At 43.5% G+C, this 14,862-nt stretch overlaps 1 protein-coding gene across 1 annotated transcript in view; it reads left to right on the top strand.

Annotated features, from left to right (window-relative positions):
- LOC138510408 (G-protein coupled receptor 54-like) overlaps nt 1-14,467 on the top strand; it is a 402,978-nt gene extending 388,511 nt beyond the window's left edge. Inside the window, exon 5 of the mRNA XM_069626041.1 lies at nt 11,415-14,467. Within this exon, the coding sequence (XP_069482142.1) occupies nt 11,415-11,765 (351 nt within the window). The 3' untranslated portion in view covers nt 11,766-14,467. The remainder of the gene's footprint in view (nt 1-11,414) is intronic.
- Nucleotides 14,468-14,862: the final 395 nt, after the last annotated feature.

Here is a 14,862-nt window from a genome sequence, read left to right as displayed (position 1 = left end):
GGTCGTCAGGGGGGAAGCCATTGATAGCGCCGGTGGCATAAGGAAAACCCTGAGGAAGGAACTAGAAACTGGGGTAAAGCAGATCGCTCAGCTCGAAACCACTACACCCAAAACTAGGGAAACAGAGGAGGAACTCACTGCACTTAGAAACGATTGCCAAAGCCCATGGGCCAGACTAGCCAAATTCGACTACATAACCAAGACCACTCAGGCACATGCAGAAGGTGATAAACCGAGTAGACTTTTGTCCTGGCTCTGCAAAAGGGAACACCCGAAATCCCTGATCACTGAAATCAAAGCCCCCACCGGTGAGACCCACACATTGCAATCTGAAATCAATGAGATTTTCAGGCACTTTATTTCCCAGCTGTACAGTCACACAACAGTGACACCACAAAGAGACATTCTAGACACCCTGGAGGAAATAGGCCTACCAGCACTGAACGAAGCCCAGAGAACTGCCCTAAACGAGGACCTAACAGTGGAGGACATAACCGAAGCAATTAAATCGTTGTCCACGAGCAAGAGCTCGGGCAGCGCTGCCCTGCCCCCTGAGTTCTACAAAGTGTATGATGCAGCCCTGGGCCCTACACTTTTGGAAGTCTTTAAGAAGTCATACGTGAAAGGGTCCCTACCGAAAAGCATGAGGGAAACGCTGATAGTGGCGATCCCCAAACCTGGGAAGCCGAAGGAGGAATGTGGTTTGTACAGACCACTGGCCATGCTTAATTATGACATAAAAATATTGACGACCATATTAGCCCAAAAACTGTCGAGGGTAATAGGCACATTACTATACGAAGACCAGAATGGGTTTGTACCAGACCGTAGCACAGCCATGAACCTACGAAGGCTGCAACACATAGTGGCACAAACTGAACACACACACACATCATATGCCTTGGTATCCTTGGATGCCACAAAAGAAAGCCTTTGACTCCATATACTGGGAGTGGTTGCTGGAGGTCCTGAGACAGTTTGGGTTGGGAGAAACCTTCATTAGATGGATAAAAATATTATACCAATCCCCAGTGGCCAGAGTCAAGACTGGGAGGACGGTGTCAGCACTATGGGACATCCAGAGGGGCACAAGGCAGGTCTGCCCCCTATCCCCAATGCTCTATATCTTGGGTCTAGAACCACTAGCCATATATATGAGGAAACAGTTCTTTGACGCGGGCATCAGACTTGGGGGCGAATATCACATAGTCTCATTATATGCACACAATGTTCTATTATACCTGAGAGACCCCCACCTCAACCTACCAACAGTCCTAGAGGTCCTAGAGAACTTTGCCCGGGTGTCAGGGATTTCATTCAACAGAGAGAAGTCAAGCATATTCCCGTTGGGGGGCCTAGCTGAACGAATCGATACTGAACTCCCGATGGTGGGAATCCAGTGGAAGCGGCACACCTTTAGATACCTGGGAGTCAACATCTGGCATATACCAGAACAGATGCATGGGGGTAATACCCAAGTAGTCGTACATGGGCTCAAAAAATCATTGAAATTTTGGTCTACACTACCACTATCAGTGATGGCCAGGCCGCAGTGGTCAAGATGATAGCGCTCCCAAGGTTCCTATACTTTTTCCATAACATACATTACCTTATCCCAGCCTCTTTCTTCCGGGTGTTAGAAAAGTTACTGAGGGAACTGCTATGGGGCAACACTAGACACAAGATATCTCTCGGAACACTAACATTACCATATGCAGTAGGCGGAATCCAACTCCCAGACCTCGAAAGGTTATTTCTAGCCGCCCAACTGAGTCATGTGGTTAAATGGTTAGCGGATGAGTGCACATTCGAAACCAGACTGCTCAAACAACCTGTAGTGCCAGCCAATCTGAAAGAAACACTATGGGTCCCGGAGGGATGCCTAGGAGAAACCCTGATGCTAGTAAAGTTGGGCAAGAAGGTATTCGCCAGGGCTTTGAAACTCACAAGAGTGGTACACCCCTACACAGCAGACATACCGATCGCAGCGGGAGTGTGTTCAGGAAAAACTGACCTAGCCCTAATGAGGAAATGGGAAGAATACGGCATCTACACCTGGGGAGACACATATGAAGATGGTACTTTCAGAGAATTTGAAACCATGGTAGCGAAAGAGGGCCTACCCAAAGGCCAATTCCTGTGGTGCAGAAGAGTCAGAGAAAGCGCGAAGTCGCAATGGAAAGAATGGCCAGGTGAACCAGAGCAAGACCCACTGTTAACGCTACTATACAACCTAGGGGATGGATGGAAACCAATGTCTAGGCTCTATGTACAATTAGCAGACAGGCCCTACCCCAAAAGTGAGACCCTTAAAGTGAAGTGGGAAGCGGAGCTGGGAGTGAAAATCACTGGAAAGGAATGGGAGAGAGTCCTAATATGCCCCAGAGAGGTGTCGAGAAATGCCAGATTCAGACTAATCCAACTACAAGTATTATACAGAACATACATGACACCAGGAAAAATAGCCAAATTCAGTAAGAACAATATCCCCCTATGTCCCCGATGCAACGCAGAGGAAGCGGGGATGATGCATATGTTCTGGGAATGTTCGAATTTCCAAACTTCTGGTCCAGAATAGTACAGACCTGCAGAAGAGCAGGGGTGACACGATACAAATGGTCCCCGAAAGAATGCCTTCTGGGAACGTACCCAAGAATAAGCAAGTTACGACACATAGTGAAACTTATGGACATGGTATGCATGCTGGCAAAGAGATCTATAGCTATGGCTTGGAAATCTCCCAGGGGCCCACAATTCGACAGGTGGTATAAAGAATTGGAGAACTGGGCAGGAGCTGAGACGGTGTCATGGGGAGAGGGAATGGACAAAGCGGGAGGAGAAGTAAGCAAAACCTATGAGGACTGGAAAGCTTTAAATCGGGATGTGTTCCACCCGTCGGACGATAAACCTCCCTGAGCCACCATTACCCACCTGAACACCAACAGACCACGGGCAAATGATAACACTCAGCAGGGGAGCCCCCAGAACTGTTAGATCAGACACCCCCAGCCAATTCACCAACAGGGAACTTCTGCAGCCCATCAGACCAAGCACAATGGGCCTCGAGCCCCAACACACCTACGTGGCAACGAAGACTATTTGTTTAGTTTGTTTATTGTTTGTTCTCCCACTTTTCCCCCTCCCCCTTTAATACTAATTATTATTAACCGATTGGCTCTTATGTAAATGTAAACAAATGACAAATGATAATAAAAACATTTAAAAATAAAAATGACATCCGCAAATGTCACGCTTCAATATTATGATATCTCAACCAAGGTACCCAATGAATCGGACTGTTGGGTTAAGCATTCCTAATTGTTTACCCTGATGGGAAAAGATTGATCTGTGTGATAGTTACTAATAGTTTCGATATTGGTCATTAAGAATATATGACCGGACCAAGTGGTATCCAATTCGAATCTGGATGCATAGGATAACATGTCAAACAAATGAAAATGAACGATTTAGCTCTACTCCCATAACTGCGGGCGTGAGTAATGGCTCATGTGGTTGTCATGATAACGAACTAAAAAGGTTGCAAGACAAATGTATTTTTCAAGAATATGCTTGAATGGCCATGTGAAAGCAAGTAGGGTTCATGACTCGTGCTATGTTCGTGTAAGCAGCGGAATCACCAATTTGCGGACAAAACGCTCTTGCAATTTATTGGGTTATTGAAGGCTAAATAAGAGGGGAAAGAGGGGTGGAGATGTGAAATTAAAACGAAGACAAATGGAATCGACATGCATTTGCTACTTACGTTGTGCTCAGGTTGGTTTGAACACATACCATGAGATTAATGTTTTTCTGTTATTGCAGCTGGAGATCCATGTGGAGGAATGATATATTGAGTGGACCTCTGGCTCGTCAAACATATATGTGATTGATGTTTGGAATGTGCAGACCGTTTATATATGATACATCAACAAGTGTCTCTTTTTTGCACGAGCAAAGCACGAGTCATGCACCTCACTTGCTTTCACACGGCATTGGACACGCAATTATATTCTTGAAAAAAAACATTTTGTCTTGCACCTTTTTTAGTTCATTATCATGACAACCACATGAGCCATTACTCACGCCCACAGTTATGGGAGTAGAGCTAGATGGTTACTTTTCATTTGTTTGACATGTTATCCTATGCATCCAGATTCGAACTGACCACCACTTGGTCCGGTCATATATTCTTAATGACCAATAACGAAACTATTAGTAACTATCACACAGATCAATCGTTCCCCATCAGGAATACTTAACCCAACAGTTCTGTTCATTGGGCACGTTGGTTCAAGATATCATAATATTGAAGCGTGGCATTTGCGGATGTCATAATACCTTAAGGCTACTATCAGCACACACACCTGGAACTTTTATGTAGCAAGCACTATTTATTTATTCCACATTTTGAGTTATTTGACCTATGACTGTTCAGTAGCTCACCATACAGGGGTTACTCTTTGGGGAATACATTCCCAGACAAATGTCAATATATAACTGATGACACGATATCGGTGACATCATGCCGTTGCGTGTGTGACGTTGCGCTCATTAGCACTGCTGTGCGCGTGACGTCACACGCTCGACGGTGCAACAACAACAACAATTATGGCAGGACACCCTGCCACGTACAGTGCTTCAGGCATATAACCCATGGATTCTTTCCTCAAGATTACACTTTGGGTAAGCATTCTTGCTCGAGACACTGGTGAGGACTACTCCTTTTCAATGTGGGAATATGCCCCGGGCGGATACAGTGGCTAATTCACTGACACACATGTATTTTCTTGATTGCTTATAGGCAATATAGATGGCACAGATATTTGATTGGGGGATCAAACCCAGGATGTCCAAGTATCACTAAAGACCTTTCAAAGCAACGCCCGCCTGATATCGGTAAGAGATTTCAAATCTAACCAATGGTTTATATGAATCAGCAGAGCAATTAGGGCTCTAGAGCTCAATGATTCTATTATTTCCCACAGATAGGCCATTTGGGACTTAGCCCCTTTATCATGTACTATCAGAGCATCTATCAAGTCATAACCACATTCAACGCCAACGCACATTTTATGCTAGGCTAATTTCTCGTATCAAATTTGTTCTCAATGCCCGTATTGATAGAGGCGTCAACTCATCATAAGATAATGTTCACCCCTTCTTATTTCACCAGGTCACCGTACTCAATATTTAATATCAAGGATGAGTATACAATAAAGCCCCTCAGGCACTTATACTTACCGGATGATGACTCAAAGCGTTGAACGGCCTCCTAGACACAAATAATTTGCCAATTCCACAATGATAACGTTACAGGTTCGAACACACAGATTCAGATAACCACAAATAATTATCACAACATTTTTTTATTTATAAATACCCATCTTCAATCACTTATTGGTGCAGATCACGCCAAATATACTGTTCACTAAATCTGTGAGATATTAGATATGGCATCGAGTTACCATGTCGCCATGTGAAAATGAGTTGCATCACACAGCGATTGGTTTAGCAACCAATGTAAAGCTTGAGTTTACATATTCTTTTTTGTGACAATGTGTCCTTGTCTGTTTTCTTGCTTCTGCATTACCTTCAATCAGTGACTTGACCTTTGGTATGTAAATCTTGGTTCAACCTATTCATTATCTGACTAACTACATTTCATTTATACTTGTGCTATGGAACTAATATGTACCAAAAATGTTCTATTCTGCTGTAATCTTATTGATTTTTAAGCACATATACACCATCGCATTTTGTATAGGACGCAACACTTTTGGTCTCCTGCACATGCACTTTGACAACCTTATCACAACACTTAAAGTGGATAGATACGAACGTTGTGAATCAAGAGACACTGCTACCTTGATAATCCCTCAAGTATCCTTGACTCTAACTGGCAGGATTCAGCTGGGTTACCTAAATAAATCAACAGGCCATCTGCTTATAGGGATACCATTCCTTCCCACCCCATGCCCATCTAAAGCCCACCCCTTCCGTATTTTGTCTAAGATGGGTAGCTAACGGCTCGATTGCGAAAGTAAAAAGCAGAGAAAATGTCCTTTAGCACACCTCATTGACCCGCACCTGCGCTAGCGGTGACTTCTATATTAGATGCACCCAGCTCATGATGTTCTTCCCAAAGCCTGTTGTATCCATTATCTCCCAGAGTGAGTACCATAGCACTGAGTCAAAGGCTTTCTCGAAGTCCACCGACAGCAATGCCAAAGGACCAGAATTAGTCAAGGCCTGACCCATGGCCATTTCACCCTACACAGGTTCATGGAAGTCGATTTTTATGGCATAAATCCACATTGGTCCGGGTGGACCAGGTCACTTATTCCTTACTCTCTGTAGGTGTTTCGCCAAAACCTTAGCCATGATTTTTGCTTCCCCATTTATTAATTATATCAGCCTGTATGAGACATAGTAGTGATGTTAAGAGTGAATTCCTAACTGGCCATATTTAAGGGAACTAAAAGTGGGATGAAGCTGATTCCGGGGTCCTTACAGGAATAAGTGTCATTCATTTGCTTTATTTCAGATATATTTTTTTCAGGTGATCACAGTGACGTCCTTCTGCCTTGCTGAGGATTGCAGTTACAGAGTTACCCAGGATAAGAGGACCCACTGATTAATTATTTAAAGACGTTGACATCTGCATTGTGATTTTGATCTTAGCTGCACAGTTGACGATGACTGATATGCAACTAAATAGTGATACTAGCGGTACCGCCCGGCGTAGCCCGGTTCTGTAGCTGACATGCACATGGGGCCTTGTGTTTGTTTCATTGTGTCACAATTTCCTTTTTTTGAAAAAATTGCAAAATCGCCAATCTCCCAAAAATAGCAGAGAGCCGGACCCAGCTTCACCCCTGTGCAGGGTGAATGGATGGGGTTGGTCAAATTTCACTATCACTAGTACACCCCAGACTAGTATGCCGACTTTGTGCCCTAAGTTCCTATTTTTGAAATAGCTGCAAAATCGTCCTTGCTGATAGCACAGGGCCGGGCTCCGCCCTGTGCAGGACGAATGGGTGGGGTTGGTCAGATTTCACTTTGGCCAGTACACCCCAGACTGGTAGGCCGACCTCAGGCCAAAATGTAAGCCCACCAACTGTTGTGGGGATGGAGCCAACAATTGCAAAATCGTCAATCTCCCGAAACCGTCTATACTGATAGCACAGGGCTAGACCCTGTCCTGTGCAGGGTGAATGGGTGAGGGTAGGCAGATTTCACTATTGCCAGTACACCCCATACTGGTATGCTGACTGTGGGCCAAAATGTCAGCCCACCAACTGTTATGGGGATGGAGCCAACAATCACAAAATTGCCAATCTTCTGACACTGCCTATACTGATAGCACAGGGCTGGACCCCATCCTGTGCAGGATGAATGGGTGCGGGTGGTAAAATGTCACTATTGCCAGTACACCCTAGACTGGTATGCTGACCTTAGGTCAAAATGTCAGCCCACCAACTGTTTTGGGGCTAGAGCCAACCCTGAACATACAAACACACTTTCATAAATATACATATAGATTTAAAGAACTCTTCTGCAACAGTGAGAGAGAAAATAGCTACAAGATGGGGCACTGCCATTATCTGCCATGTAATATAGTAAAAGATTACCCATCACCTAGCAGGTGTTATTCCAAATGGTGATGGGAACAACTGTAATTAGGATATTTCAGCAAAGGCTCTTCAAAGGCACCACCATTCAAAGGCCTTCTGGCAACTAGGCATCCAGTTAAAAGATGTAGGTTGCTTTTTAGAAGTAATTCACTGAAAAGTGATACAATGCTTCCATAACACTTTAAAAGTTCACTGATGTAGACAAGGAGGTCTAGGATGGTGCTCGGCCTGCTTTACTGAAGCACATTGCCGGGAACTAAGTGGTCTTCAACAAGATCATTGATCTGGTCCAAAAAACATATGCCACCATAAAGTTGATCAGTGTTTCATTTGTGATGTCTCTGGGAAACCCTTTTTTGGCAAAGATGGCAACCAGGCATCGGGTCACTTCTGGAATTAAATGCTTCAGAGAGCCATATCATCCGAGAACCTGACTTTATGGTCTATAACTAGCAATATTAGCAGAAAACAAGGAGTTGTTTTAGGGTACGAGGGTCCAACATTGTCAATTCCTACCATTTCAAAAGACTTTCAAATGTTTTGCAGAGTTATCAGGGGGGTCTTGCTAGATCGATCGCTGCCTAGATGCCCAACAAGACAACAAGGCAAGACCAACAAAGCTCTGGTATGTTCACAACCCATTTGAGGCCAGTTAAATGTGGCTATTTGTCTGTCTTAGTTACCCCAAAATGACCTGAGTTCCATGAGCTAAGTTCAGAAACAGTGAGAGACCACTAAACTGAAAGTTGTGCAGTTCTGAGGCTCAGTATACGGGAGCTCAGTGTACCAAGGGGTTTATAGGAAACCACAATGCTTACCCTCATCCTGGGTGCTTTTTCTTAATGTCCACAGGGATCTCAGACTACTTTTGTGCTCTACAGAAAGCTTCAAAAGATGAGGCGTTCTACTTACTACACCAAAACCAAATCAGAAGAGCCCCAAAACCAGTTCCCCAAAAGGATATTTGCAGATTCTGTCAACACGTGGTACGAATACACACTTTAACAGTTCCAGGGGGTCTGATAACTGCTATTGAAGGTAAAATCCTTCTGTCTTTTAACCCACCTACCTCCCTAATCCTACAACCATTCGATTGGAGCTAAGTTACCCTTTAAACCCCCACTGCGTTACTACTCGCTGGCTAGCTTAAAACCCTTGTAAGGTGTGTACTTAACTGGGGTTTCCTGGAACAACCTTTGGTGCATTTTGTATGACCCACTCTAAGAAACCTTAAAACATTTGTGAGGTGTGTACTTACCTGGGGTTTCCTGGAACAACCTTTGGTGCATTTTGTATGACCCACTCTCAGAAACCTTAAAACATTTGATTGGGCTTCTGAATCATGGGCTGCATCCCACCTCTGCGAGAACACAATTTTACTGAAACCACAAAACAGTTTGTCAAGATGGGCTTTGTTGCAGCAAGATTCCACTAACATTTATGCTTTGCACCTTTGTCACATTCAACACAAATACTCTGTGGCTGGAATGCAGATGCCACTAAAGGCGTTATTTACATAGTAGAGGTATGGCACAGGCTGCCTCTGTGCCCACTCTTCTCACACAAACAGAACAGGTATAAGATGGTAAGCTGTGTTGCAATCTATATATAAAATGCGCTGGGGTGTTTCCGTACTCAGCTGATGCAATTCATCAGTGTTAGGTTGCCCTCTGCTGTCCTAATGGCAAAGTGCACCTCTGTGTGCGCTTCCACTTCCACAACAGATATCATTATAACAAACAGAATGAGCACAGTTCTACATGGTCACCTTCACTTTCCACTATTGCAAACATTCAGAATAATTTCAAGTTACTTCTTTCCACCCCACTTCTCTTCACACAGGGCAGAGCGGTTCCAGTGTCAATGAAAATTAATTATATGCTCAATGTTGCAGTCTCTAAAGAGCAAAACGCTGTAGGACGAATGTCTCCTCACGAGCGAAAACTGAAAGTAGGTGCTCTAATTATGCTACTGCACAATCTCATGCCATCACAGGGACTCCGCAATGGTAAAAGGTTGACAATTACGCGTCTACAAAGACACATCATAGAGACCCCGTGAAATCGGTGAAACTTAGATACGGTTCTTATACCGCTCATACCTCTCATTCCATCTGATACAAATTTGCCTTTCAAATAAAAGAAAAGACAGTTAACTATACGTTTAGCCTTTTCATCGGCCATTGATAAGTCACAGGGACCTACGCCCACTTCCTAGCAGCGATCAATGATAATTCCGATATTTAAGGAGGGGAACAGACGTGACCCTACAAATTACTGACCGATATTGACCTTTAGGTCTGCTAGAACGGCGCATGTTACGCCGGGAGCGGCTAGTCTCTTCTTACATTTATAACACAAATAGCAGTGCAGCGTACAGACCAGCATATAAAATAAAGACAAGAGATAAAGAGAGAGGGTGACAGTGTGTGTATTTGTGTGTGTGTGTGCATGCACACACACATGCTTGTCTTTCTGTCCATATGTCTGTGTGGGTTGCCTCTCTATGCTTGGTCTCACTAACTCTCACGTCCAACTACATTTGTGTGCAGGAGTAAGCTTGACCAACTACATGTCTGAGTGATCGGGCTCTACACACTTTAGAGTCAGATCAGTACATTACCACATATCAGCAGGGAACGGGGCCAAGACCTGTCCAGTTTCCTGTGTCCTTTGCTGCACACATGTGGTGATCCTGGGGATTCTTGTTGTGAAGTCATGCGTACAGTGAAAATCAGCAATGATATAACAACAACAATGGTATCTTCAACTATTCATTGCTTTTCACAAATTTGGCTTTTTCATTGATGGTACAGAAAAAAACATGCACAGGTTGTGAAAAACAATGCATTCTGCAGGCATTGGAATGTCAATCGATTGTGGCATGGGGGGAGTTTATTACTCTTGCCATCGCCTGAAATCAAAGCCGGTGGATATTTGTAGAATCCATGAAACCATGTTTTGCAGATGTTTTTCGCATTTGTCACCATCAGAATGAGGGTGTTACCTTTTCTCTTACTTGAATTGCACTTTTTGTAAGAATACAGTTCACGTATGGGGCCAAACAAATGCAAATGCTCAGAATATTCAAGAATATTGTAGGTTCCAACATTCATTTTCATTTAACTAAAATAAATCACTGTTATTATTATTATTATTATTATTATTATTATTACTATATGCATTGAGCGCTGACGTAGTTTAGAGTAGCAACGGAACATTTTACAAGTCACGGGAGAAGTTCATGGCGAGAGAAGCAAATCTCCAGGGATTGATGCAAGGAATCTGGGGACTAACCACGGGGAGGGTGGGCAATTTGGCAGCAAGGGATCTACAAGCAGCTAGGGGAGGAAAGAGGGGGAGCAGAACACCCCCTTTGGAGTTAGGTGGGGAGTAGGGAGTTAATGTACCTTGATGTTGGGGAGGAACCTTTCCTTGAAGAGGAGGGTCTTGATGGCCATCCTGAAATGTAGAAGTGAGGTGATAAGGCTGGTTTTAATGTAATTTCTGATCTAGTCCATGTTTGCTATATTTAGAGTGTTAACGGAAAATGTTTATTTGAATAATAAACTGCTATTTTATTGAAGACCGCCCCCCCGTCCCTTGTTTGCCACTGTTATCCAAGCCAGTGAAACATCTGCCTAAATAATGAAACTGAAGTACAGTAATGACTACAAAAACTCATTGAACACAAACTCACACTCATCTAAGGTCCATTTTTCTGGGAAGCTTTAGAAATTCAGAATGCTTCTGAATATTAATTACAATATCCTTCTTATAGGTGCAGCTGTTGGCAGAAAGGTCAGAGGCTATGAGGACCAAGATTTCCAAGATGGTTGTGGTGATTGTGTTGCTCTTCTCCATTTGCTGGGGCCCCATCCAATTGTTCATCCTGTTCCAGGCCTTTGACTCCACCTTCCAGAAGAACTACAAAACCTACAAGCTCAAGATCTTTGCACACTGCATGTCCTACTCCAACTCCTCCATCAATCCCATCGTGTACGCCTTCATGGGGGCCAACTTTAGGAAGTCTTTCAAGAAAGCGTTCCCTTTCATCTTCAAGCAGCGGGTTGGGAACACGGCTGGTGCTGCCGTAAACACAGAGATGCACTTCATGTCCTCCGGAACTTGACCATTTTGATGGACAAACAAGAATTCATGAGATATGCCTGCTGGTCTGCAATGCACTGTTTGCTGGAGGAGCAGATTTGTTGAGGACTTTGAACAGTGTTAAGTTGGAGATTGTATATATAAGACTACAAAAATGCCACTCCACGTAACAAAGAGAAGCGAAGAAAATGCACAATATTCACAACACTTTAATTATGTTATCCCAAAAAAATAGCTTGAAATAGTTCTATGTTTTCTTCTTAAATACCTAGAGCATCATGATAAGTATTGCATTGATATACGAATGTATGTTTTTGGAGATTTATAACGCATTACGTGCTGCCCGGAGGTCGCGTCCAAGCTCATGCTGCTAGAGACAAGAGTACAGAATGAGGCATCAAAATCAAAAGCAAAGTGGGCCACAGAAGACGATATCTGTATGCAAGTCTGTGTTGAATCCATCTCTGTAAAGGTTATGGGTTTGAATGGCCAGTTACTCTGCCAGCAGAGCTTTGAACTCTCATGGTAGAGGCCTCCTCGGCTCTGTTTGGGGAATTGGAATTATCTGCGGTCTCTGGGATAGCTGACTGGATTATAGCTGTATTTGTGGGTCTTGGACTCAATGTGTTCTGTGCATTATTCCCACCATCTGAAAGTGCAGTTACAATCACCCACAGTTGCCCACAGATTCTAGTACAAGGACATAGAATATTTAAAAATGGATGCCGTTCAAAAATTGGCTCATAGGAAGCAACATGCAGACCTGATCCAAATAGGCTGAGCAGTCACGTCCTGGCTAAACTCCATGTGAAACTGTGATTTAAAAAAGATCTCTTCAGTAGTTCAAAGGAAGATCTATCAAAGCCCCGATCTCAAACACCTAAAATGTGAAGACATTGCATCTTGTCAGCAAACTATAAAGGGTCCATCCTACGGGTGGCTCACTGGACCATTCTTAGAACTGTAATGGCCCATAGGCTAACACAAGGGCAGCAAAGCTGCTTTTGGCTCGGGAGACGTAGGTGCATCTACCCGTCCTTGTCAAAAGACTACAGATGGAACCCACAACACCTGTAGGCCAAGCGGCCCAGACACAGACTGTACGGTTGCCCAGCTAAGATGATAACTTGTAGAGTGGATTTTTTTTTAAGGGTGATATTTTTTCTCTCATGAGACAGTTATCTCAATCAATTGTAAAGGGGCCCTGCGGTAACGTATTTTACTGATTAATGAAAAGTCAGAGAATCACAAAAACCAAAGTGCGCCATCGCAGAGGCCTGAGAGGAGCTCTTTTTAAAAGCCCTTTGATTAAAGCTCTATCTTGAAAGGTATGTGTAAGGGAAAGTGATAGAAGATTATCAAACAACTAAACTAAAACTGTTCTGCACTGTAAGGCGTGCAATGCTGTGGCTTAAAATCTGTAAACAAAACTCCAAAAATAAAGATATTTTAATACAAAGAAAAATAATTAAAAAAATTAGAAAGAAAAGGGGTATCTAGAGCACACCTCTTGGTTCTATGATGATTCTCTGCAAGCTTTTCACTCAAGCCCAGTTCCCTGGGGCCCGGTTTCGGTGCTGGGTGGAAACGATAATTCCCTTGTTGTGGCCATTCCCTCGCTGCACCCAATGCAGGGGGCCACCTCTGAACCCCACGTTCCCTGCCCCATTCCCCCCCAGCCACAGCCTGTTGCTTGTTCGCCAGGGTCCACCGCTGCCATCTTCGGACTCCCCTTTCCGTTCCTGATGTGAAATCCATTCATTCACAAGCACATGCAGCCACACACACAGATATATACATACATACACACATTCCCCTACTTGTCCCTCAAGCCCCTCCTTACCTCTTTGTCTGCACGGCCACTGTCTGACCCGCTTCCGGGGTTGCGCACTAAGCGCATGCCTTGTTCCCCGAAAGGTTGCCGTTCGGTGAAAGCAGCCTGTCGGGGAATTGCTTTCGAACAAAGTGGGCAGTTTGGAATGCTTATGCCTTGTGAAAAATGTGTGTGTGGAACCAAGTCCATTTGTGAACCTCAAAGAAAGCAGTGAGCACAGAAATACTAATCAAGGAAGGTAAAGGACATACACATGGATTCACTGAGGTGTCCAAAGGATCATTTCGTTTCCTAGAGGAATAGATTAGAATGTCCTCGAACATTTTTGTGTCCAACTAACTGCAATTGCCGTCACTCCTCAATGTGGTATTTCATTTAATGCCACAGCAAGCTACACATCCTGTTCACATTTGCTATTATACAGCCCACTGTGTTCTGTTTTGACCTTGGACCTGATGGTATCAAAAGCCAGCAGGACAAAATAGGATGATGTTAAAGTTGTGATGTTTAACTGTGAGCCCCATATAAAATAGTTAATTCTATTTCAGCTTTACCTTTCGTTTGGATAAAAGCAATATTTCTATACGATGGCTCAAGTAAATGAGTGCGAACTAGTAAACATGCTGCGATAATGGAGAAAGAGAAAATGAAGGCTTGTATAAGTGACTCCTCACGTGTTCTGCTTTTGTAAAGAGGATCTGCCATTCACTTTACTTCTTGAAACATACGGTGTTATTTGTGTATATTCTGTGTAATTTTGGCTTTGATATTGCTGATTTCATCTTCATGTTGAAATTGTTTCTCCCACAATGTAAAAATGGAGTATTTTGCCAACAAGTCAGTTAACAAATGCCAGCATCAGAGGATTACATGCAAATAAAGCCCCTTATTCTGTCATAACATCTATGTCAGTGTTTGATGCCAAATATCATAGTGTCAACTTGCAATCATTGTTAAAATCTGTGGCCAGATGCGCAATGAGTCAGAGCTTTATGTGAGTGTGCTGTTGCTTGAATCTAGGTCTGGTTGTAACTTACAACTAACTATACATGGTCTTTACGAAAACCATGTCCAAGATATGGGTAACATACAACTTCTTGAAACCTACCTGTGCTTTTGGTCAGTCTCAAAAAAACACTCACACCTGAAAATGTGGGCTTAGTTGAGCATAATGTAGAGAATGTGTAACTGCATAGTGTTCAAATTGTACAGCAGTGCCAGCTCAGAGCACCCCTTTGACTCCACCTTAAAAAACCAATGCAACTTTCATTCCGAAACCAGATAC

Source organism: Ambystoma mexicanum, chromosome 6p (genome assembly GCF_040938575.1).
Source record: "Ambystoma mexicanum isolate Mex_15411 chromosome 6p, UKY_AmexF1_1, whole genome shotgun sequence".
NCBI lineage: Eukaryota > Metazoa > Chordata > Amphibia > Caudata > Ambystomatidae > Ambystoma > Ambystoma mexicanum.
The sequence above is the reverse complement of the archived record's forward strand: the minus strand, read 5'-3'. Positions and strand labels throughout refer to the sequence as shown.